Source organism: Petaurus breviceps, unplaced genomic scaffold (genome assembly GCF_028583685.1).
Source record: "Petaurus breviceps papuanus isolate PSGF00001 unplaced genomic scaffold, PetGlider_PUasm1.0 90784, whole genome shotgun sequence".
Taxonomy (NCBI): domain Eukaryota; kingdom Metazoa; phylum Chordata; class Mammalia; order Diprotodontia; family Petauridae; genus Petaurus; species Petaurus breviceps.
This window is the reverse complement of record NW_027187345.1, coordinates 5998055-6025532: the sequence shown is the minus strand read 5'-3', so window position 1 is coordinate 6025532 and position 27478 is coordinate 5998055. Positions and strand designations below refer to the sequence as shown.

Genomic DNA, 27478 nt, shown 5'->3' with positions numbered 1-27478 from the left:
AGCTAGGTGGCGCAGTGAATAGAGTGCAGAGCCTGGAGTGAGGAAAATTCATCTTGAGTTCAAATCTGGCCTTGGACACTTACAAGCTGGGCAAGTCACTTTACCCTATTTGCCTCAGTTTCCTCATCTGTCAAATTAGGTGGAGAAGGAAATGGTAAACCACTTCAGTATCTTTGCCAAAAAATTCCAAATGGGGTCATGAAGATTCAGACATGACTGAAACAATTCAACAATAATAAAGGCAATGTGCTATGCTAGGCACTGGGGATCCACAGGCAGACTTGGAGGAGCCCCAGGCTCTGAGAAGTTTCATTTGTGAGGCATAGTGTGTTAGTAAAGAGAGACCTGGAATTAAATATGAGATAAACTGGACTCAGGTCCTGCTGGGTACTTAATAGTTGTGTGACCCTGGTTGAAACACATTTTTTTAGTCTCTGTTACCTCTTCTGCAGAATGAGGATAATAATGGCACCTACTTCATAGAGTTTTTTTAAGGATAATATATTATGTGTAAAGAATGTTGTATATTTTAAAACTATAGAAATTTGCCTTATATTTGTGCTTTTATTTTTTAAAGTTCTTAGCTATGTAATTGCTACAAACAAATGGATATGTGTGTATTTACTTAAATAATATTTGTTCTATAGACCTCACAAGAAAGTTATAGGAAAAATGCTTTTTAAACTTTAAAGTGCTACAATAATGTAATACACAAATATGTGCATGTAATGTATGTAAAGTACATATATACACACACACACACATACATGTGTGTGGGGGGGAGAGACACAGAGAGACAGAGACAGAAAGAGGGAGAGAGACAAAGATTGAGAGAGACAGAGACAGAAATAGACATAGACAGAGAGAGAGAGAGAGAGAGATACAGAGAAAGACAGAGACAGAGACAGAGAGACAGAGACAGAAAGAGGGAGAGACAGAGAGACAAAGACAGAGAGAGAGAGAGAGAGAGAGAGATGGAGACAGAGACAGAGATTGAGACCAGACTAGCACTGATTTTCACTGCCATAAAGAACAGATCGAAAGCAATTTTGGGTGACTTTTTTTTGTACACTGTGGATGTCATAAAAAAAAAAATCTCACAGATAACCTTGTTTAGTTGTTCTTTGAGTCCAGACATAGTTGCAAGAATTTCGCGGGCTTCTTCTTGGGGACATTCCTTTGTAATAAGCTGTGCTGTCCTTGTGATAATCTTGTACTGAGCTTCCATCCCAGGCATCTTCTGCTTAATGTCCTGTCAGGAATCATTAGTAGGAAATAATTGTTTATATTAATATAAGGGATTGAAGAAGTGCTTTGGCTTTTTCTAAGCATACAACAGAACTAAAGAAATGTATTTTGTAGAGATTTCTGCATTTAAGAAATGTTTGTAGGTCCCCATAGTCACAATCACTCATTGCTGAGATTCACACCAATCAAGCAGTAAACAAAGATATTATTATGTCTTAAAAGAAGTATGAATAATATGATTTAAATAGTTTGAATTGTTATTCATATTATTAAAATATTCAGATTAGCTCCAATAGGATTTATATTTCTAAAATATATATGTGGATCAGTTATTTTTGTAAATGCTTTAAAATGAACACTTTAGAAGAAAACTTTCCTCCCCATTTTAAAGGCTGTCATTTATTACATACATATAGAGGCAATATATAAAAATTTTCCTTTTTTTTCTTGAAGTGAAACATTTATAATGTGAAATCCATGCTTAAGCCACTAAAGAGAATAGCTAAAAGTAATTCCTATCAATGTATATGACTTTATCTAAAGAAGTATTAATTTTGAAATGCAGATTTGACTGACTGTATTCCTTTTCTCCCCCAGTAGAATTTCTTTTTTATCTCCATTGATTATATTCATTCCTTGTCTCTCCCATTAGTGTTCTTGGCTCATTTTTTGGTAATTCTAACACTTGGCATAGTACCTGGCACATAGTAGGAATTAAATAAATGCTTTTTGATTGACTGCTTACTGAGGGGTTCATATTTAGTTAGTATCCATTTCTATTAATTTGAATTCAACAAATATTTATTAAGCAACCACTTTGTGCAAGGCAGGTAGATAGCCTGATGGATAGAGCCTGGAATTAAGAAGACAACATCTTCCTGAATTCAAACCTGGCTTTAGATACCTACTAGCTGTGTGACCCTGAGCAAGTCACTTAACCCTGTTTGCCTCAGTTTTCTATTCTATAAAAGGAGCTAGAGAAGGAAATGGCAAACCACTGCAGCATCTTTGCAAACAAAACCCCAAATATTTTTTAATACTCATTCCATCTTTAATTAGTTTATATACATAAGCAAGAATTTTAATTTCTTTAAAAAATTGTACACCACTAAATCTAGCAGTACTAAATTCAGAAAATAGTTTTAGGCCTTCAAAAACCCCACCTCCTTTACCTCTTCAGTAGTCTACTCTCTCACAGTAGCAATGCTATTAAAGTAATTTGCTAAGTCTTCCAGCCTATAAGTCCTTCAAAACAGATGCTTTGGCAAAGATTACTCTAGAGAGTTTATGGTTGCTTTAGATTTGAAGCTATTTTTATTTCCCATCATTTATTAGTGACCCTGGGGAAAATGATCAAATTGATCAATATCTGCTACTAGGTTCTTTCTAGAGTTATGCAGAAGACAAAGGCATTGTGCCATTGGTCACATTTAATATTTTCTCTCAATTTAGTCTTAAAAAAATATTCTTTTTCCTTTGAAAAATAATCAACCCATAGAGATTAAGTGCATGTAAAAGAAAACTTTTTTATAGCAGTTGCCATATTATTTTAAAAAACCAACATGCAAATATGTGTATATATATATGTGTGTGTGTATACATACATGTATGCATGCATATATATACACACACACACACATAAAATCATCCAAAATATAGAATCAATTTTTAAAACCCCATTGGATATTTACTACATGCAAAGCATTGAGCTAACCTTAGTGTTGGCTTGGATTCTTGGTACTAACCACATTTTATATGCAATAAGTCACTAAATCATGTTGATTCATCTACAATATATCTTGAACTTATCCTTTCCTCTCTATGCCCACAGAGACCAACCTAGAATCACCATTCATTACCATTTGTCTAGACTATTTCAATAGACTCTTAGAGCTCTTATCATTTGTACTCTTTCCCCTGTCTAATCTATCCTTCAAGCTTCTGTCAGACTAATCCTCCCTTAAATCCATAAATCCAATCATGACACTTCCCTGTTCAAAATGTTCAGTGCCTCTTTATGTGGCAATGAATTGTAGTTCAAACTCTTTTATATGGCATTCAGGGTCCTTGACAGCCTAATGTTACCTTACCTTTCCAGCTTTATTTAATAGTGCTTCCTATTGCACTCTCTACACTCCAACCTAACTATATTATCCATCGTCCCCCAGACCAACACAGGCTCTTTTCCTCCTTTATGAACCTTTGTATTGCTTCCTTAGCCTAAAATGTCCTTTCTCTCCCTCTTTACCTACTGAGCTCCTGCCCAACATAAATGACGTTTCCTTTCTGCTCATTGTTGGTGTCGTGGTGATTTTTGTTCAATTGTGTCTGATTCTTTGTGACCACATTTGGAGTTTTCTTAGCAAAGAGAGTGGACTGGTTTGCCATTTCTTTATCTAGCTCATTTTATAGATGAGGAAGCTGAGGCACATGATGTTAAATGACTTGCCCAGGGTCACATAGCTAAGCACCTGGTTTTATACTACTTGGATTATTTTATCCTGTATTTTGGCTAAGTTGGCACAACATCCTCAAATAAGGAGTGAGGGTGAAAACTCTTATCTAAATTACATGCGTCCTCCAGCACTCCACACATAGCAGGTGCTTAAAAGGAGTTTGTTTAATTGAATCCAGCATTGATGGGCACTCAGGGAAAATGTCATAATAATAACAATTAATGACTACGTTTTAATATAATCTATTCTCTTTATAATAATGCAAATTTTACTTTATATATTTAAAAATATTCTTCTGTGAAGGGGTTTGACTTAGAGAAATAAATTTGGGAATCAATGGTATAAGGTGATAAGTGAATTGGTAAGGATAGGTGTGATCCCCAAGAAAGAATGCATTGAAATAAGGCTGAGGACAGAACCCTGAAGAACATATACCTAAAGGGGAAAAGGGAATAAAGAACATCTAGGTGAAGATAGAAAGAAACATAGACAGAAAGATTCAGGGAGTATAGGATCATGAAAGCTCTAGAGGTGATGCTAAACAGTGTCAAATGTTGAATCTACATTTAAAAAGATGAGTATAGAGAAATGATCACTAACTTTGGCATTTCAAAGGTCATTTGCTGACCTTGGGATGGAATACATGGATTATTGGACCTTCTTGGTAGAGTTTCATAACCTTTTTATCCAAAAACATTTGACAGCTGAAGAATGAAAGAATACACTATATACAGTGGAGTTTCCTCAGGGTTGGTAACTGTCAAAACAGTTATGAGAAGCAGAAATTTAGAAGGGAGGCTAAAGAGATATTTCATTATCAACTTGGGCAGAGGGAGGGAAGAATTGGAGATACGTGTAAAGCTAGACTGAATTTAAAATTTCACAATACAAAAAAGTATCTCACCTCTAAATCTTGAAATAATATCTTGACATTAAGAAAAGAAACATCTAAAGGCTCAGAAAGTTTCCCATTGGCTTCAGCAGTAAAAACGGACAAAGTGGTAACACAATCTAGATATTCTTTTTTCATTCGGTCAATCTCATCTGCTCGAGCATACTGCAAAAAAAAAAAAAGTGCAATCTTGTAAAAGTATTGCTGCACAGAGATCCAAGAAATCATTAACCTTTTATAAGTTCTATTTAAAAATAATTGATGGTTCTAATTCTGATATTTGTCTTACAGAAGTTTAAATTTGGGGACAGGCAATAATTTACTACTATCCATGGGTGAGGAAGAAAAGTAAGACATCAAACTAAGAGCTTATCAGAGAGAAAAATGAAACCAATTTAAAGGATACGGGGTATTCTGGATAAGGAAAATACCTTAATCCCCCTTCTAAAATTTAAACTAAGCATAGCTTTATTTCTAGTGTCCTTGAAACAAAGCAACTGAAAGGAAAAATGGTAACCAAATACAAATCAAGATTTTTTCATTATTTCAAAAGATACGTGGTTTCATTCATGTTATCTTCTCCCACAGGTGCAAGGCAATAGCTCACATAAGAGGGGACATGGCTAGCATGTTGCCATGGACTGTTCACATGAGAAATGTTGTTAGTGCTGTCCCTCTGCTAAATTTTGCTTCTGATTTTAAAACTTATGGCTTCCTTCAAGTTCTGGTCCTTTTAGTTTCAGATTCACTTTCTCAACTCTGTGATTAGTTTCCTAGATGAGTCACCTTTCTGAGCTTCTGGCTTTGACATCTGACTAGCATTGTGTGTACCAGTTTGGGTCTTGGAACCAATGCCATTACCCATCAGGCTTACTCTTCTCCAGCCAGGCCTGTCAGTTTTTGCTAAGCTTTAGATGGTCCAACTGTCAAGATATTTCCTCATTCTCTCCATAGGAAGCAGGTCCCTAACAACTCTGGGTATCCTCCTTACCTATTCAGCCTGTAACCTCTGTATAACTTAGAAGTCCATTTGACAACTTGTTGTGGTAAAAATATTTTATTATTGGGTGGTCAAACTTCTGGGGATGAATGCTGACTTTAGATGGGTTGGTCATTAGAAGACCTATTTTGGGGTCAGTGTTCAAAGCCTTTCTAGTATGTGAGAATCTTCCAGACTTAATGCTCCACTGGAATAGCCTTGTAAATGCCTTTTTAAGTTATTTTCACATCATAATAAAGCATGCAAAAAGGACTAGATAAGAAAAAAAAACTAGGACAATTCTAAGCAAATACAGGCCAAACTTTAGCAAATGACATGCCCTTTAGAAAAATGACAAAATACTTCTTAAACCATAGTACATAATAAACATACTAATAATTTTAAATGATCGAGAAAGACTTACTTGTTTCACTTCCATAAACAGTTCTCTCCATCGTCCATTTAACAAAAGCAATTGCTGTTTAAGATCCCGGGAAACAGTCTCGTCACATGTTTCAATAAGAAAATTGCCAGCATCATTCATAGTTGTGTGTTGCTGGATCCAATGAGGTAAATTTCGGAAAAAATCCTGAAGAAAAATTCATGATATAATAAAATATAAAACAAAAAAATCTGTAGGTATTCAAAAATATGAGCTTATGATGGTGATGATATGTGTATAGTGATATTATAAATACCATATTTCTTTTTTATTTTATATACATAAAATATTATAAATATCACCTAATATAAGTGATACTTTAAAAGACTATTGAATTTGGTGAAACATTTGATAACCATGTTCTCCCTTTGCTGCCTGGTTTCTCTGACTTCCTTTAAAACAGTTCAAATCCTCCCTTCTGCAAGAGGTCTCTCCTGGTTCCCTCTATCCTCATTTCCCCTCACTAGTGACCTTCTTTTTAAATTAACTCTGATTCACAATGTGTATGTCATGAATATGCATAATTATTTGCATTAGGATGTGAGTTTCTTGAAGGCAGGGATTGTTTTTTTGTCTTTGTTGGTATGTTCAAGGCACAGCACAATCCCAGGAACATAATAAGCTCCATTGATTGACTATCAAGGTTGCATTCTATGACAGAGTGATGGGATAAGGACAAGACTTGTGATTTCACTGCTATAGGGAATTCTCAGATAAGGAAACTCCCTCTATTAAAACAATAGAACACTGATGGAATGTTTGACTTAGGATCACAGAGCTACTATATGTCAGAGACAGGAGTTCAATCACTCCAAAATGAGCTCTATCTACTAGGTTATAGTGACATCTAGCATTTATATAACACTTTAAGCTTTGCAAAATGATTTACAAACATTATCCTATTTTATTATAACAACAACCCTGGGAATGAGGAACTATTTAAATCCTCATTTTATAGATGAGAAAGCTAAGGCAGAAGGAGGTTAATTGACTCAATCAGTATCACACAAGCTACCAAGTGTTTTAGGACCAGATTTTAACTCAGGCCTTCCTCATTATACATCTAATGTTCTATCCACTACTCTAGCTAGCTGCAACTCAGCTCTTTAAAAAATATTTAGAGAAGGGGTGGGTAGGTGGCACAGTGAATAGAGCACTGGGACATGGAGTCAGGAGGACCTGAGTTCAAATCCAGTCTCAGACACTTAACACTTACTAGCCGTGTGACCTTGGGCAAGTCACTTAACCCCAATTGCCCCTCCAAAAAGCAAAAAAAAAATATTTAGAGAAATCTTATGATCCATCTGTCATTTTAAAATTTTAAGTTGGATATTAAGTGAATTAGTTTGTATTACAAAGACAATCAAATGACAATTAAAAAGAGTTGAGTCAAGAATGTTCAAGGTACATCCTAAGATTGTTCCTCCTTCATTGAGAGTCCAGAATAATATGCTTAACATAAAAGCAATAATTCCCCTCTCAATTTACTTGTTTTTACCCCATTCTTCTTTTTTTGCAACTTAAAATCCATCCATAGGGACAAAAGGTGCCAAATATAACTCACTAGCATTTTAAGTCTTCTAAAATCTATTTTAATTATAACCTACATGTAGGAGGTTCCCCTACATAAATAGAAGAGAACATTTCTGCTTCTGGTGGATTCACTTCACAAAAGCATCAACACATATGACATTGACTGGCACACTGCCACCTTATCAGAACAGCCCAAATTGGAATATAAATGGAAACTCTACCATCCTTAGCTAGGCTAAAAACATGCCATCTACATGAAAGCTGATTTACATCAGAGCATGTGTAAATTTGCTCTGCTTCTATCATATATAAGCTTAGAGAACAAATTTAGGGTGATATTTTGCATGCTAACTCATCTGCTCTGGCAAACCAAAATAGTCATTCAAACTCAACAAACATATAAAAGCCTACTGTGTACAAGGCATAGACCTGGTAATGAACACTCAAAAATAGATGTAATTTGACCTCTTCTTTCAAAAGTTTCAAAATCTGAAAGTGGTAGAAGGAGATGTTCTCCCAAGTAACTCCAATTGCAGTGAAAGCATAGTAAGTACAAAAGAGAGATATTGCAATATGGAATGAATAATCAATAAACATTTATCTAAGGCACTGTGCCAAGAACTGGGGAAACAAAGAAGGGGTAAAAGACAGCCCCTCCCACAAGGAGCTTACAATCGAATAGGGAAGACAAATATATACAAAGCAAGCCATACACAAAATGCATAGGAAAGGATTCAGAGGGAAAATGCTACAATTACAGAGGAGCTGAGGAAGGTTTCCAATAAAAGATGAGATTTTAGGATTTAAAGTAAGCCAAGGAGGTCAATAGTCAGAATGAAGAAGGGGGAGCTTTGCAGGAATGTTTAAGAGAAATAACTTTAAATGTAAGATGGGTAGGTTAAGGTAAGATAGGAGATTAGGGATTCATAGATATGATGGCACCTGAAGGGTCTTCAGTCAAGAAAAACTGGAGAGAGTATAAGTTTAAGTTGTGGAAGGTACTCAGGACATAGAATCATTTAGTCAAAGGACCTCATTTTATGGACAAGGATGCTTAGGTCCAAAAGTTGAGTGAGTTGCTACAATTCAGGCATTTTGATTCCCATTCCGAGAGAGAGAGAGAGAGAGAAAGAGACAGAGAGAGAGACAGAGACAGAGTCAGAGAGAGACAGAGAGAGACACAAAGAGGGGGAGAGAGACAGAGAGAGAGACAGAGAGAGGGAGAGAGAGAGGGAGAGAGAGAGGGAGAGAGAGAGAGAGAGAGAGAGAGAGAGAGAGAGAGAGAGAGAGAGAGTATGTGTAACAAATTTTACTTCAGAAAAAAAAGTAATGGTAACATATTTAAGGACCTAGAAGAAATAATCACTACATGAGTGCAGCCCATTATTAGCAGAATGGCCATTAACTGTAAATGCTCTTTCACATGAAAAATGAAAAATGGGATATAAATAAGTAAATTGACAGGGGGATGATTGCTTTTATTCATTTTCTCATACTGAGCATAAAGTAATTAATCTAAAACAGAATACTCCAGGTTGAAGGAACACTGGATTTGGAATCCAAGGATCTGCTGATCTGCCCTCCATCTTCTGGGTCTCACCCTGAGCAAGTTATTTCATCTTTCTGGGACCATTTTCTCAGGTGTAAAAACTAAAGGTCAAGATGTTAAATGATTTGACCAGGTTCACACATAGTGTTAGAGCTGGAATTTGAACCTACAAGGCCTCTGGTGCCAAATAGAATACTCTTTCCAAACTTAATCATTTTCTAGTCCAGCCACCCCCTCTACCTCTAAATCCTATGATCCCATGCCCCTATATGTGTCCAGGAGTATGACCATGCCAATGAAGTAGTACTAGTACATGTACAATGTGACTGAGTTAATGTTTACTCCAGTAAAAAGGAGTCAGATATATTTTATCACTTCAGAATCAAATATAAAATCCTCTCTGGGGTTCAAAGTTCTTCATGACCTTACTCCTTTGACTTTCCAATCTTCTTATACCTTACTCTCCATCAATCCGGTGACGCTGGCCGGCTTTCTCTTCTTCAAACAAGATCTTTCATCTCCCAGCTGAGCATTCTCACTAACGTTCCCCCATGTCACCAATGCCCTCCCTCCTCATCTCAATGTCCTGGGTTCCCTGGCTTCCTTCAAGTCCCATATAAAATCCCATCTTCTGTAGGAAACCTTTCTGAGCTCCTCTGAATCCTAGTGCATGTTGATTATTTCCAGTTTACCTGGGATATATTTTGTTTGTACATCACTGTTTACAAGCTTTCTCCCCCATTATATTGGGAACTCCTTGAGTACAGGGACAATTTTTTACCTTTCTTTGTTATCTCCAGCACTTAGTGCCTGGCACATAGTAAGTACCAGTAAAATTCTGACTCCCTGGAGTCAATGGTTGACATGAACTGGTTCTGTGACCCTGACAAGTCACAACTTCTGAGGGATCTAAAGGTAACTTTCTAATAAGACTCTCAATTGCATAAGAGATGTCTTAATGCACTGATAAGAGAGAAGTTCCTGCCTTGAGAATTCCCTTTACCATTAAATGATCCACTTTGTCCCTATCTCTATCCCCTACTTCAGAGGGTTGTGAGGAAAGTGCTTCGTAAACTTTAAAGCAGGACATAAATATGATTGATTATCCTATACCCTTCTTCTTTTCCAAATTCATATTCAACTCCATGAAGCCATCTTACCTTTTTGGCATGCTCTGATTGGTTTAACATTTTTTCAGCATCTTCCAGCCAGGCCTGCAGACTGGCCACAGTATTGCTGTATCTGTCCCAGTTAGAAATGACTTCTTCCAGCATGCTCCTGACGCTTCTCACTTCCACAGACAAGTTCCTCCATTGAGCAGTTGTTTCATTCATGAATTTCATCACATTCTCTGCTTCTTCCACTGAAACAGATGAAGCAAGATGGAATTTTTAGATACTGATTTTCTGGAAGCAGCTGTACCTGGCACAGATCAAGAAGCTATTTCATCAAAATTCATAGACCGTAAATGATAAAGGAATCCAGAAAGTGACTTTTTACTTTAAACATCAATTCTAAAAAGAGGCAACATGGTAGTGGTAGAAAAAGTAATGGCTTTGGAATCCAAGAACCAAGGTTCAAATTCTACTTCTGTCAAGGTCAGCTTATGAGACATTAGGAAAGTCATTTAATCCCTCTGAGCCTCAGTTTTCTCATCTGTAAAATGAGGGGGTTGGAGTAAATGGTGAGTTCCTTCCAGCTCCAATCTATGATCCTATAATTGCAGTAATTCTACACATTAGTAGACACATACCTTGGTATTTTGATTGATATGACAAGTACCTCCTAAAACATGGAAATTAATACAGTTCAATAGATAAATAGTTACTAAGCCCTACTAGTCATGAAGCACAATTCCATGAGATTTACCTAGCAGTGATTTCTAAGAATGACTGTTAAGATTATAGAAATACAATTTCAAGTGTGATTTAGTCATGGAATTTCTAGAGGAAATAGGACCACAAGCTAGCTTTGAAAAGAGAGATCACGAGGGCAATGACTTATTGTGAACAAAAGCACTGAGCATTTATTAAAAGGAAAATGACTTGATTCTGAACAAAAGCATGGGGTGCCCATGTAGAGGAAAATGGTTTTAGTCCTTCATGGATCTGTGATTTCACTAGAACAGGTATTCCACTTGTGTATGTCCACTGATTACAGCCTCTACATACCTCACTAGGTGTTTTCATAAATTGGTGTGGCTGAAAAATTCACTACTCTGAAATCAACTTTCTGAGGATAAACCTCTGTGGATTTAGCTGAGTGGTCCAAATGTAACAGACATATAATCTTTCCCTGGACCTACACTTAAAACTTTCCATTCTAGCTTTATAAGACTGGTTTGAGCTTGCATTCTGCTAGTCTAGAGTTCAAGACGCAAAGGTCCACATGACACCACAAGGAGGTCTCAGTGAAAGACTTTAGAAAAGATAATAAGCACTTAAATGAGTAGTAAGCACTTAAAATATTGGTTATCATGTATTATAACTAACATGGTTATCACCGTAATCAACTGAGTCTTTGTCATACATACAATAAAAGTGTGATGCCATGTTATTACCCAATACATTTCAGATTTTAGTTCACTTCTGATAAAATAATCATAATCCTAACATTTACATGGCTCTCATTTAACTTTGGAGATGCTGCTAATAGTGTCATTGCTAACCAGATTTTGGAAGAAAGTTAAAAAAAAAAGCAGGCTTTTGTCAAAATTTGAAGAATCTCCTTTTAAACCAAGGAGAAAAGAACAGACATCTGTATTGTACCATAAAAAAACCATGATAGTCAATTTTATGATATGCAAAACATACCTTTTTTATTTCAAATTCCAGTATCTGAGTATTTTTAATAATCCAAATAAGGCTACACTAAAGCAGGAACTCCAAATAAAATGTTTTCTAAGCAAATTATTGATGTGAATGAGATTACACAAAGAATGATAGAAAACTTTACAAGGCAGCAAGGTGGTCCTGGAGTCAGGAAGAACTAAGAACAAAGCCAGCTTCAGACATTTAATAGCTATATGACACAGGGCAAGTAACTTAACTTTCTCCCTCAGTTTTCTTAACTGTAAAAGGGGTATAATAACAGCACCTACTTTGCAGCGTTATAGTATTTGTAAAGGGCTTAGCTTGTGCCTGGTGTCTATTAGATACTATGTAATTGCTTTGTCCTTTCTCCCTGTCCTCTTTTAATAAGCAATTTCTAATATCTTAAATGATTGACTATGATTTTATGCCATCATTAATCATTCTTACTTATTCATATAAGTAACTATTATATGGAACCTCTATTAGCTAATAATTTGGCTAGCTATTTAATGTGTACTTTATAGTATCAAAATGGCATTTCTTTGAAATATTTAATATTTTGAATATTTAATATTCTTGAAAATATTTTGTCATTCAGACTTCACTAATTCACATTGGCCTTCACAAATGTTGATCTAAGCTGCTCAGATCTTATTACAGTTATTTGGGGAAAGAGGATGCACATTGTCATATATGTAAAGTAGTATAAAATGAGTTGTCATAAAATATATTTGTGTAATAACTTTTTTAGCTTAGTCTTTTTTTCATTTAATTTTTCTTTTAGAGGTTGACTTTAGTCATTAGGCTGTCTTTTATGTCACATCTGAAGAGAGAATACTAGGTTTATTGAAATTTAACCCAAAGCATGTGCCTAACATCACTAAGAAAAGAGAACAATGAGTTAATTTTGCATGATTTTTCATGGCTCCTTTGGTTGTTTCAGAAAACAAAGTTGAGCATTTTTTATGGGAGTTGAAAGAAGTATAAAACAAACTGCCATGGCTCATAGCGACACAGCTATATATTGATATTAATTGAAATTATTTTCCCTTTTGCTGTAACAAATATATGTACGTTTATACATTATTTCAAACTTATTTCCATACTTCAAAGATCCGTGATTTCAAAGATGTAGATATTTCCTCTACAAAGTCAGACTGCCATCCCTCTAACCTCATAGATGATATTCCAGAATTGCAAAAATAAAAAAAAAATAAAGCAAAAAAAAATGTTCTATGCTTTGGGGTACACATTCTATTAGTAAGCCTGTCTGGATTTGGCTCCAGTATATTTTCCTAAATGACAAGCATGCAGTCTATCAATAATAAATCTCTACTCGAAAACTTGCCAGAGTTCATACTCCACTGACATAGCTTTCAAGAATCCTAAATTGAAGTAGAGATATCATGTCAACAATATTCTTTTATTAGATGTACATAGAAACATTAAACCATTTAACTTAACTTCCATTAGAAATTACATACTCAAAGGTAGTCTTAAAAGGACTCACGAAATATACTAAGTGCTTTGTCTCCCGGAAACAGTATATTGTTGTCACTAGTATTATTACTAATTCCATGATACTCAATATGGCTTCATCCCAGACATGAAAGGTTTAGTGATCTTAAGGATTTGAAGACTGACATTTGAAAATGTTCTTTTGAGTTTTGTCCCCTAATAAAAACACTCACAAATACTTTCTAAAGCCTAAAAAATAAAGGACTATTGAAAGGTCATTGTGGGAATGTGTATATGTGTGTGTGTTTACGTACACACACATTATTGTCAATCAATATAATCACAAAATCATACATTTTAGCATATGAAGGAATCTTAGAACTCATCTTGTTTAATCCCTATTCAAAGCATGAAACTTATTTACACTATCTCCAGTAAGTAGTTATCCATAATGTTCTCCCAAATTTTAGGTGACAGGGTATTCAGTACTTTCCCTCTCCCCCCCTCCCAAAAAAAAACACCACCTCTTTTCATATTTGGGCAGTTTTAATTATTAGGAAAAAAATTTTACTTTGATGTCAAAACCTGCCCCTGTAACTTTTAAGCATGTTCTATCCACCAGGGGCAAGGAAAGCAAGTCACATCCCTCTTCAACCAGAAAACTCTTAAAAACCTGAAGTCAGAATCCTGATCAACATAATGACCAACCATAATTCCAGAGGGTTCATGAAATATTCTTTTGTCAGAAAGATGATAGCCACAGAGAGGGAGAGAGGGAGATAGAGAAGGAGGAGGCAAGGCAAAAGGAGAGGGAAAAGGAGAGAGATGTATAAGTATATGTGCACACCTGAACAATATGTTCATATATATAGATAGAGAAAATATACAGATAGAAATAGAGATTATGGTCAAAATAGGAATAATTTTTTTTTACTTCACATGTTTGTGATGGGTTTTGTTTTTCTTGCCTTCTCATCTGGGGAAGGGGAGTGTCATTTGATAAATATAATTTGAGAGAGTAATAATATTTTAAATCACAGCATAATTAACATGTATATGTGTGTAACATACATGTTTGTATGTATATATACATACACATAAAATGCATTAATATTTTCTCACACAATTTGTGTGCTTTCTCACTCCTACCAGTTCACTCATGACACACCAAGAGTCTGCAGTGCCCTGTACTTTCATCTCCAAATGTCTTTTTTGCCATTTAATGATCATCTCACATAGCACTTCTCCTTTGATACTTTCCCTGATCTTCCATCTTTTGTGTGATTCACCTTTCTTAGAATTCCTTTACTCCCTTGTTTGAATCATTCTTGTGGTAGTTATCACATATTACATTACAGTTATTTTTGTACCCGTCTCTTTCTTCTGCTGAAATGTAAACACCTGGAAGGCAGGTTATCATGCCTAATTCATCTTTATATTTCCATCAGCCCATACCAATGTGCCTTTATATAAAAGATGCACAAAAGATGTCTGTTATATGAAATCATTGCAAATGTCATATTAAGAGAGTAGTTTAAAAATTCCTAAGAACTTTATCTATTGGTCCAAGTTGTCTGACCTCAGTCCTTTCCCTAACTCTGCAATGTCAGGTGGCCAACAGATACAGAGAACCTGGTGAACACATAGACAAGAGCCACTAGGACCAAACAAGATTGTATCAGCCTCAATGTACCTACTATTTGATTTGAATGTAATTTGATGAACCCATATAGGTGTGGAGGATTGAGGAAAGACTTGTAATGTATTTTTCCTGATTGGTTTCTTTGGCTATGCACCAACATCCTTTGGCTCACCTCTCTATAAAAATATCACCATTTGCTATTAACTGTTTCAGCCATCCGGGAGCAAATAACAGTCTGGATTGAGTCTACCATCTAAATTACTTGTTGACTGGGGATGTGGTCTCATTTCCCTCAGCAGACAATGAGATAGGCCAACATGCATGGCTTGTATTCTTTTTCTATTAGCATGTTCATTGATGGTTTTTATAAATTGCCCAAGAAAGTCTGTAATTAGATCAGTGTAAGATGGATCATACTATTTCTCTGTCCTTCAATAGCTAGAAAAAGACTACCATACCTCTATCCTATGACCTGATTCAATTTTCAATATAGTGAAACAGGAGAAGAGAGTTGTGGTGAAATGCCTTGCCCAAAGTCACACATAGAAAAGAATAAGAAAAGCAAATTTCAATCCCATCACCAAAACTATATTGCTGATATTCAGTTATGTCATGATTAATTGAAGTCTTTTTACTAATTAAGATATCTTTAAGTTATCATAATATTTTTCATTCCAATTATTTTGTCCTTATCAAAAGGCAACAAGAATATGCTAAGAGAACTTTGTAAACACAAAGGGGGAAAAAGCATGCTTCTGAAAATTATCACTCTCTTTTCCTGATCAAAACAAAGAATATTACCGTAATATATACATACTTTTTTGTCAGTGAAGATATTTACAAATACACAGAATTCTGTGTAGATCTTGTACATCTTTATTGCAGATAAGTTAATGAGCTCAGCTCAGCAGGTCAAAGCCCCCCCCCCCCAGTGTGGAGTCAGCTACTAAATGAATCCATAGTATGTTAATAAGAAGGCAGATTAAAGGCAATACATGTAAAAGCCATGTTACTATTTATTGTAGGAGATAGTGAGAGATGTTTTACCTGAGCCATCTGCTTTGACATACATTTCAGCAGTCTCCTTCAAGATATGGTATGTCACTTCATATTGTTCAAAGAATTTACTATTTTCTATAAAAGACTAGAAAAGAAGCAATCAGTTAGAAGGCAAAAGGAAATTAGTAGAAGACAAAGGTATGTTTCTATGGAAAATTAAACATAGATTTTAATCTGCCACCTTTTTCTTCAAAGCAGGTAGGTGGCTCATTTTCTCTGTGATTTTGGGATCCTTCATCAATGTACATCAAATGGCTCCATTACTATAATTAAACAAAGATTCTCTTGTGTTTATTAGCTATTTCCAACCTTGTTATTTTTTTCCCTAACAGCTGACTCTAATGTTCTAAGAAAAGAAATCCTTCCTTTCATGACCCTTGAGCTTACTCTTGGAAGAGATGAAGGATCCCTAGAGAGAATAGCGCTAGCATTTTCAAAACATTAAATTAAGAGGTACATTGCTAAGCTTTCTTCTGGGCAGCAGCAGTGGGATTCCTTTGCATTCTGAATATTCTTTATTCCTAAGTGACTGCTCTGTGGTTAGTTCGATTTATAAACAAAATGGTACAGTGCTCTAACATTTCCCTTATAGAAAAAAATGTCTATTTTTATATGTGGAAAATACATCAAAATAACATTTCATTCTTTCCACACAGTGACATATTTCAATGATCTAGCACAAAGCCCTTAGACACAAAGTAATTCATAGCATTAGGCATTTTTTTAAATATTAAAAACAAGAAAAAAGACATTTTTCTAGATATGTAAAAAACTACATTATAAACATCAATGAATCAAAAGCATAAACTTGAAAACAAAAGACCAAACATAATGTTAATGAATTAACTAAATGTAATTTATATTGTATTCTTGGAAACATGAAATGAGTCCTCACCCATAGGCCAATAAAATAGAAAAATTAGACAACTATATAACCATCCAAGCCAAAACGAATTTTGCCAATAGAAGAAAAGGTTTTTTGGCAGATGTTTTGGGAGAGAAGGGAAGAAGCGATATTTGTTGTATAAAGGGTACAGAAAACTTCAGTTGCCCATGTGCTGACTTCTCACAATTTCCAGCATTAAATTTTTTTAAAAATACTTCAAATATACATTACAAAATTAGTCCTGAAGAACAGACTGAAGGCTTAGTACATTATTTGTAGCTATAAAAATCCTTTATAGCAATGTAGTGACTACTTTCCTTAGCAACTACAATACATTTTATTGTTGATGTTGAAATAAATACATCATACTCTCATTAGCTTTTAACATCATTGATGGTCCTAGAAAAGTACAAAAACAAAACAAAACTTTAAAAACCCTATAATTTCAGTAATCTAAATGTAGATAAAACCAAATAAGACTTTATCAAGTAAGCAAATTTGTATCTAAAACTCAAGCATACAATGCCAAGAACTGGAAAGACTTAGGGCAGGATTAAGAAAAAATAATTTCTATTTTTCTTGAAACAGTTCTTATTCTAAAACTTCCTTAACCAGCAGAATTCTTATATCTTATATGTATTTAATTTAATTTTAAATCTAAACTATAAAGAAGAGATTAGTCCTATGATTTTTACATCAAATAGCAATAATAATGTCTGGTACTTAGCTAGGCTAAACAACCAGGGCAATAATGGTTTAATAATCCAAATAAAGTCAAACAAATTGAGGTCCTATAAGAAAACATAAATGATTTAGAGTATTCTAAAGATTGAATAAAGATGAGTAAGAAGGAATTGTTCATTTTCAGATTACTAGTAGGTTGAGGCATTCAATAAAGATGTATTTAAATATAATATAGTGAACAGTTAGGAGATCTAGGGACATGGGGATGAGTGTATGGGGAGGTTTTCATCTGAATCACCAACTTATTAGCTTTATGACTGCAGCCAGGTTACTTAATATTTCTAAGTTTCAATTTCTATATCTGTAAGATGTGGACATTAGTACTTTTATTATCTATCTCATAGGGTTATTGTGAGGAAAGTGCTCCATAAGCCCTAAAACCCTGTGAAAATGTTTATTATTACATCATTAAAATATATAATATGTAAAAGAAGAGACATGGAATAGCTGACAGAGAATGAGAGTTGGAGCCAGGAAGATCAGTCAAGTATTGCCTCAGATACCTCAGAGAGAGTCAAACATCTTGTTTGACTATGAGGAAGTCACTTCAACTCTCAGTGTCATACAACTCTCTAAGAAAAATGAGTTACAGAAGAGATCCTGGTGTATCAATTCAGGGCTTTCCACACCAGGAGTTCCTCTTACGATGAAATCATTGGTTTGAACCAAAAACATGACATTATTATATAACAATATAGTAGTAATAATAGTTATTTATGTGTTGTGGAGATAAGAATTGATCTATGTAATGAATAAACCTTAGTCTAAATACATGATCTTCCACTTACCAGCTACATAACTTTGGACAAGGCATTTCGAGACTCTGAAAGTCAAGCCAATCACATCATTTACAGCAAAAATCTCATATACTTTTTTCCCCTGAGGGAAGAACTTTGTAGACATAAAAGCACTTCCTAATTTTGAGATGTCATGATTCTCATTCTTGCAAGGATGAAAAGCCTTATTTTTTAATTTTCCTTTTAGCCAAGTAATGAATTGAATGTAGGTAGATTGTGGGTGTTATTTTACATTCTCTTTAGATTCTTTTGTCTTATATATGCAACTTCAAGGTGAATCATTTGGGAACCCAAAGTATACAATCATCCAAGATTATTTTAATTGGATAATTGCCTGGATCATTCTTCCAGCAAAGATTTGGGACCATGAATTATGCTATCTGTAAAGATTTTGGCTAAAGGAGTTCTGGAGAGAAGGTGCTTCAATATTCTAACCATAGAATTCTCTATTTTAGTCAATGTGACTAGATCTTTTCTGCCTTCAGGTAAAAAGAAAAATATACAAAGTTATCCAGCATGCAAATTAGTGAAAGATAGAGTGCTTTTACACACAGGCAAAGGCACTGTCTGGAGATGAAATATCTTATGGATAGCAACAAATAAGCTGTGTGAAGATTTGATATAGGGAAACTAATTAGGAAGTTGTTGAAATGATATAGAGAAATTTCACTAGGATAGTTCTGCAAATGAAGAGAAGTGAATCTGTTGTTCATCCTTCATTTTCAAAAAGAATCAATAACCATAAGGTGATGTCTTGACTTGCATGTGAATTGAATTTAAGTAAGGTAGAGTTGCACAATCATCACACTCATTTTCTCTTCTAGAGACACTGAAGTCCAATGAACAGAGATGTTGTGAATATTGATGATTTTTTGGATATAGGAAGTGAGAGAAAACGAAGGGTAGGAAAAAAGTTACAGAGCAAACTTCACTGATTAGAAGAATGGTAGTGCCCTAGACGGAAATAGGAAAGTTTGAATATATTGTTCCAATTTGATTGATGCCAAACAAGAATATATATAGGCAATACTGCTGAGAGGAATGAAAACCATAGTTTCTGAAATTCATTAGAGTAAATATTATTGGCAGCAGAACCCAACTCCATAAATACTGAAGAAGCACCTACCAATCATTTATCAGCATTAATACTAATGTAGCTCTGTCTCTGTCCTAGATACTTACTCCAGGGAAATAGACTACATAGCCCTTGACTGCACAATAGTTTACAATCTAGTTTTGAGATTATGTGTGCTTAATAAAGTCAAGGTAAGGGAAACCCTACCATGAAGTCCTTGTTTCTTTACAATTGTATTAGTTATTACATTTTGCATCAGGACAGGGCTCAGTTTAAATAAATATTCAGCAACTAACTTATACCTGTAGCTTCAAATATTTGCATTAAAGATGCAAATCAAAGATGACCCTGCTCATAATATTGTAAGAAAAAAATACATGTATGTATACATATACACATATGTGCATATATATGTATATATTTTAAGTCAATGCACCAATTTAAATGGCTGTACCTTGAACAGAACAGAATATTATTGAGCTATTAAAAAAGATATAAAGTTAAACAGATTCAGAAAAATCTGGGAAGAACTATATTACTTAATGAAGAATGAAAGGAGAAGAACCAGGAAAGCAATTTTTAGAATAAAAACAATATTAAAAAGATAAATAATTTTTAAAGATTAAAAATACTGATCAATGTAATGACTAACTGTGGTTCTAAAGGACCCATGAAGAACTATGCTACTCATCTGCTAAAGTCTTAGTAGGTAAGGATTGTGTCTTCAGCTCCTCACAGTGACTAGGATATATAACTGTATTAGTAATACATCTAGGACCCAATTAGTATGAACAATGAATACTCTGAACTGGGTACCTTATTCAAATTTTTGGTGTACATTTTCACATGTGACCACTTCAGGAGATTCATTGTTGTACTAGTCAGGACCTCACCATATGTGAGAGATGATGAATTCAAGAGCCTGAATGAGACACATTTTTAGACATAAGCAATGTGGGGATTTGTTTTACTTGGCTATAAATATTTGTTACAAGGGTTTCTTTTTTTCTTTTATTTTAAAGTGAAAGGAGGGTTGGGAGAAGAGGAGAGGAAAGAGAATAACCCTTATTAACTGAATAATAAAATGAAATTAAAAAAAAAAGAATGACTGCACCTTTAATGGATGATGGTCCAATAAAGCAAAAGAGAAGTTATGAAGACTGTGGCCTGTAATACTTAAGCTAACATTTTGCTTCTCTGCAGGAATGGTTAAATATGTGAAAGTACCAAATGGATTAGATATTGAAGTGGGACAATTTACATGGATACAGTAAGGCATAGTCAATGCTTCTGACTTTTCAATGAAATCTCCTTCTGGACCACTGTAAACAGCAAGTACAGAATGTGAAATAATCTAGTGAGTCAAGAGAAAAAGATCTGTGTAGTCAAGATTTTATAGTTCTTTAGCAACTCCTACTATGAGGAGAAAAGTTTTTACAAAATGACTGAGCTCCCTGAACCACTGTATATTTATGAAGCTCTACATTTAAAATAATTATTTTGAGCATCAGAAAGCATTTGAAGATTAGCAATTTATTAAACCTCACATGAACTTCGAGGTGTAGGCAGCAAGCATTATCTTTTAAAGTAATTAATAATTCACGGTTTATATAACTTGTATGCCAAGGAGTTGAAAGAACTTTATTAACATTATTATATTGCTACATTAATAATATTTGGCATTTACATTAATGTGGTAGAAGATTCATATTATCTGTTTAAGTTTGGCTATCCCTAAATAGCTGCAACAAAGAAGAAAGTTGCAAAATTACTTACTGAATTCACAGCTTATTATTACAGATGTATGAACCTGCATATATGTGTGCCTCTGTATGAGCAGACACACATAAATATATGTGTGTATATATATACATGTACGAGTGTATATACTTTATTTACATACATATGTGTGTGCATCTCAATGTAATTGCTTTAGTTGCACAATAGATAAAGTGCTGGATGAAGAGTCAGGAAGGTCTGAGTTCAAATTCTGGCTTGGATACTTACTAGCAAGCAAGTCACTTAACTTCTCTGTACTTCAGCTTCCATGACTGTAAAATGAAGATAATAATAGCACCTACCTTACAGGGTTATTGTAAAGATCAAATAAATTAATATATGTAAAAGCACTTTGCAAACTTTAAAGCACTATAAAAATGGTATTCGTTATTATTTTGAATGATCCAAAACAAAGTTAGATAGGAGAGAATTTACACTTTAAGTTTAATGTTCCCTAGCCAATTTTAAGCAACTATATATGAATATTGAAATATGACCATTTACATTTGACTAAGATTTAAAATAGATGCTGTTCATTTATAACTTACAAGGTGAAATGAATATATGGTAAAATAGTAAGATATAGTAGAATAAAGATGCAGCAAAAATGGTAAAAATTTTGTAAGATAAAGCAGTTAAGAGTGTTCATTTTGATTTGTATCCCAGGAAGACAGTGCCAGAGTAAAGGGATTTAACATGGCTATATGAATGTTCACAGGAAAACAAAATAAACACCTATTTATTTAGATCCCACTCATTTATAATTGGTATGATTTAACCTGAAATATACTGGGTAGAATTGAGATGCATTATCAAGAAAAATTTTGCTTAGAAAAATATTGCTAAATAAATTAATAGCATGAATCAATTGACAAGGACAGAGCAGGTTTAACTTACTTAGAAGAAAAGATTATCCTCAGAAGATAATACATTAATTATGTGCAAATGATGAATCTAATCTATTCATTAAAAGAAATCTGACAGGATCTACATTGTGAACTCCTTATTAGCAATTAGTCCTAGTTACTTTACATATTTGGGGTAGAGGGAGGAGTCTGTACTTGTAATTTCATTCATGTAGGAAACTCCTATGGGGCAGCTAGATAGCAGTGAATAGAATACAGGGCCTCGAGTCAGGATGTTTCTGCCCAGTTGTTTCAGTCATATCAGACTCTCTGTGATTCCATTTGGGGTTTTCTTGGCAGAGATAATAGACTATTTTGCTATATCCCTCTCCAGCTCATTTTACAAATGAGGAAACTGAGAGGCCAGATTTGAACTCAGGCCTTCCTGAGTCCGGGCCCAGCGTTCCTAGCTAACAGGAGTCAAGATGACTTTAGTTCAAATGTGGTCTCCAAAACTTATGAGAGAAGTTTTATGTTTAAATGCAATTGAGTATCAATAATTCATACTCATAAGTAACAAGCACCTTAGTATAATGTATATAAAATTGGACTTAAGAGTCAATAAACTTGAGGTTTTAAGTTCCATCTCTGACATCTCCTGACCATTGTTACTCTAGGCAAATAACCTTTCAGGGTCCCAGGAAACTCACTATGACTTTTACTTGCAGAGCAGGAAATGGCTTCTATTGGAAAAGGGAGTTTCCTCACTGGGAATTCTCTATATTAATGAAATCACAGGTTCTATCCTAAAAAAATTCAGATAATACAAAATTGCAGATAAGTTAAAAAAGTATAATTAACTTTTTAACTTATATGATCATTAAAATTTTACTCCAATTTTTCAGTTGAGGGAGGGGGAGAAAACAAGCATATAAGTGCCTACTATGTGCTAAACACTTTACAAATATTTTCTCATTTGATCCTCACAAAAATCCTAGGAGGTAGATGATATGATTATTCTTATTTTACAGTAGAGGGGACCAAGGCAAACAATAGCTAAATAACTCGTCCAGGGCCCCATAACTAGTAAGTGCCTAAGGCCAGATTTGAACTCAGATCTTCCTCATTACAGGTGTAATACTCTATTCACTACACCATTTAGCTTCCTAATGATAAGGAAACTGAATTCATATGACTTTCCCACAAAAGTAATAAATCTCCTAATCATCTTTTACTTAATATTAAATTTTTTTTGGCTTTCCTTGATGGATGCAGACTACCATTTGGGTGATAGAATACAGCCTAAAATTAAATGTTAGCTACAGTTTACCCACAAAGTGAATCATCTCCATGAAGACATGTGAAGATCAGATTTGTACAGCACTTAACTGTGTCTAGGAAGATGTGGTTATGACCTGTAAGTATAATCTAAGATGAGCTGGAAGAGCAGCATATAGGCAGTGTAGACAACCTGTGCAACATCCTGGCAGGTCACCCCACCCCCCAGGGGATAAACTTGCAAAGAAAAATCATGCATCCTGAAGCCATCAATTTCACCTGATTACAAAGGGTTAACAAATAAGTGTTTCACTTTAAAATAATCTGAAAGGTCATAGAGTAGCACTAATCTAATGAATATTTCCTGGTGTTTTCCTTTCTCCATTTATTTTATTTTCAAAAATGAAATTCATAAGTTTTCAGCATTTCATTGGAAAGAAACATGACTTACAACATAATTCTGCAGAAGTAGCTCCACTGTCTCCCTTCTTCCATATTTGATGATCCATGACTTTAACTTCGACTCTGCTAAGACTAACAGTGACAACAGCCGGTACTTTAATTCCAGAAATTCCATTTTCATTAGGTGGAGTTCCGAGGCAGAGGAAACAAAATTAAACCTAGAAATGAAATGTGTTCCACTTAGAGAATGTTACCAATAGTAACAGAGTGATGCTTGTTAACCTGTTAGGTGTGAGCTCTGTTTAATATGAAACATAACGCAATGGTTTAAGGTTCCTTTTAACTCTGGCTGCTTCACTAGCCTGAGGACTGGTTTAGAAAAAGCATTCCTTTTCTAGTTCTGTGCATTTAAAGGCATAAATCATCATTTCAAATCTTTGGCTCACTTATTTCCCCTGCCAACTCATCCTTCATCTGTTTCCTTTTTCAACATTACATAATGTTCCTTACAGTTCTGAAAAACAATATTGCCTATGAAAAAAAAATCATTCCCTTATTTTTCAAAGACATTTAATTTTCTTCTTTTCCATTATTGATAAATCAGAAGTAGCTGTCTTGGCACAGGGATCAGGAAACTGTGGGATGCTACTGGCTCCCATGTTTATTCACCAAAAGCAAGTCATGGTTTGGAAAATGTGTGCTGAAAAATGCCAAGCAACAAGCAGTCACTATGCATTCTAAAGGAGAGAGTTCAATGTAAAGCCAGAGATTTTCCTTACCTTTCAGCCATGTCCTCTAACTGTTCAGGTGGAACAGGGACACCATTAACAGATCTGGTCCGGTGGATCTCATGGAATGCCTTTCTGTGGCCATCTATATTTTTAAGTAGATCCTGGCATGATTTTTAAAAGAAAGAGAGGAAAAAATATACTGCTCACAGGAGGCTAACTAAAAAGCATGATGTTAAGCCTGCAACGATGAGTCAATGTATTCAACAATTTGGTCCTGCTGCCACATTTGTAGGCAGTTTAATTCTGATCACAGGCTCTGAGCTTTTACAGAGGCTCAAGCACTCACATGTAAGACGTTATGCTGGAGCAGAATCTAATCATTATGACATCTTTTAAACACACATGACACTTGCACAACAATATCATTCTGAGATTTTAAAGAAACATGAGCATGGTTTTGATTACTCAAAAAGAAAATTTAAATGATTCCACAAATAACATGCTGATTTCCCCATGATTTTCTTGGGATAGCCAGCTCTGAAAAACCAAGACATAAAATGATTGCAACTAAGTTAACCCTTTAATAGTAATAGATTCTGTTACTAATTGGTCACTACCTAATGGCAATAATCAATTCTCTCAGAATAACTCATGTATAAGTTGAAACAAAATTCAGGTTCAGACTCTTGACTCCACAATGGTATCATCTGATGATTTTTCCTGGTCATCAGCTTCATATATATCTGGTTTGGAGCACTTGCCTGAACTTTGCTGTCCTCTGATCCTTACTTTTGTGGCTCATCCAGGAATGAGGGGAAAGGACCAGGTGATGGGGAGGGAGGGAAATGAATATATCTTACTTTTTATTTTTTTGGACATGCTTCCCTAAGTCCCCTGCTAGGTCTATAGCTATTTGTTAACCAATGAGAGAAACTATGTACTATCAAAAAGATAAACATACACGAATGTATTGAGGCTCTGGGCAACAAGAGAGTCTAATCCTAGGAGTATACACATGAATGTCTGACAAGCTGACATCTGGACATGTATAATGGAGGATCCAACTCCACTTAAAGCATGCCAAGATATTTCTGGAACTATTTCCCATCTTTTAGACTCATTGCTAAGCCAGAATTGATTGTGCATGCAAAAGACCCTCAAGAAGGTGAAACTTGGTCTCTCTCCTCCCCGGTTATGTTCTAGTATGGCAGCAAGGACTAGTATAAACTTCTGAGTTTAAGTGGAGGTAATAGCAAGAGAGGAAGCAGCAGCAGAGACCTCCTGCTGCCAGTTGCCTAACATTCAACCTGGGTCAAGGCTGGTGAGCGCATGACCTGATTATTGCTTCTCTGTTAAGACTGTTCTTATGTTCTTGAGTAAAGTGTGGTGAAGATTCTCAAGACCTAGGGAGCTTCAAAAGGTGGGAAGTCTGTCCTAGAGTTTGTTGACAGCCTATGTGAGCTGTCACCAAGACAAGCTCCTAGAGGTCCAGGGTTAAGAATGCATCCTAGAATTTGCCAGTAGTCAAGTCTAGTGAGTAGCAACCTATTAGACCCAGAATAGCCATAGAGCAACAGTGGTCAAGAGGGAGTCTCTTATCTATAGATTATGTCACACTCAGAAGTCCACTTGATAGGGAGAATTCTGTGTTAAGTTTTAGCTTGATTTCTCAAGCACCAAGATGGTATAGAAAAGGAGATGCTTCCAGTTCAGGGAGAAATGTTTGCATTACTTATGCTTTATCTTTTCAGTAATTTCTCTTTGCCAAAGATAACTGATCATAATTAGTTAAATAATAGATGCCAATTGTTGGGTCAATCAATGGTAGAAGGGAAATAGCAATTGTAATTAGCAATCAATATTGATGAGAGCACCCCAGAAAGGAGACTAGTACCTATTACATTATAACCATATTCTCTAAAAACCCAAGAAGAAGATAGAATCTCACTCTGGGAACCCGACTTGTTAGTAAGAGTGGGAGTTGGAATAAGGACCTCCACAGCATCTAACTAGCTGCCAGTGAGAGTGGGAGTCTGTACAACAAGTACAGAGTTTATAAGGACTGCAGGCATAAACTTGCCACAAAACAGTATTTGGGAATTTTCATGCTGTGAAAAATTTAAAACCTAAGAAAGAGTGAAGCTTAATGATCAAGGAAAAATTTAATGGTTTCCTAAAAGAAAGATCTCATGTGATATATTTATATTTTTAGATCTCATTTCTTGCCCCCCTTGCTCAAACCAATATGGTATAACAGAAATATCACAGGATGTTGCACCAGGACTTTATGTTTTTGTCCAAGTTTTGCCATTAACTTACTGTATGATATTGGGTAAGTCACTTTAATATTTCTGGGTCTCAGTTTCCCTGATTAAAAAATGACAATTTTGGAGAAGAAAATCTCTACATTCCCTTCCAATTCTAAGAATTAATAGTGATCTGATGCTGTTTTTCACCATATAAAATATCCTCATATGAAAACATATCTCTCTGTCTCTGTCTCTCTCTCTGTCTCTCTGTCTGTCTCTGTCTCTCTGTGTCTGTCTCTCTCTCTCTGTCTCTCTCTCTGTCTCTCTGTCTCTGTCTCTCTCTCTCTCTGTCTCTCTCTCTGTCTCTCTCTGTCTCTCTCTCTCTCTGTCTGTCTCTCTCTCTCTCTGTCTCTCTCTGTCTCTCTCTCTCTGTCTCTGTCTCTCTCTCTCGTCTCTGTCTCTCTCTGTCTCTCTCTCTCGTCTCTGTCTCTCTCTGTCTCTGTCTCTCTCTCTGTCTCTCTCTCTCTCTCTCTGTCTCTCTCTCTCTCTGTCTCTCTCTCTCTCTCTCTCTCTGTCTCTCTCTCTCTGTCTCTCTGTCTCTCTCTCTGTCTCTCTGTCTCT

At 35.2% G+C, this 27478-nt stretch overlaps 1 protein-coding gene across 9 annotated transcripts in view; it reads right to left on the bottom strand.

The window, feature by feature from the left end:
- SYNE1 (spectrin repeat containing nuclear envelope protein 1) overlaps positions 1 to 27478 on the bottom strand; it is a 575153-nt gene that overhangs the window by 360737 nt on the left and 186938 nt on the right. For all 9 annotated transcript variants that reach the window (XM_069069647.1, XM_069069646.1, XM_069069648.1 and 6 more), the window contains 7 exons: positions 24657 to 24769; positions 23927 to 24095; positions 16060 to 16156; positions 10260 to 10462; positions 6000 to 6164; positions 4609 to 4761; positions 1109 to 1252 (listed from right to left, as the gene is read on the bottom strand). In XM_069069647.1, coding sequence (XP_068925748.1) covers positions 1109 to 1252; positions 4609 to 4761; positions 6000 to 6164; positions 10260 to 10462; positions 16060 to 16156; positions 23927 to 24095; positions 24657 to 24769 — 1044 coding nt within the window. The remainder of the gene's footprint in view (positions 1 to 1108; positions 1253 to 4608; positions 4762 to 5999; positions 6165 to 10259; positions 10463 to 16059; positions 16157 to 23926; positions 24096 to 24656; positions 24770 to 27478) is intronic.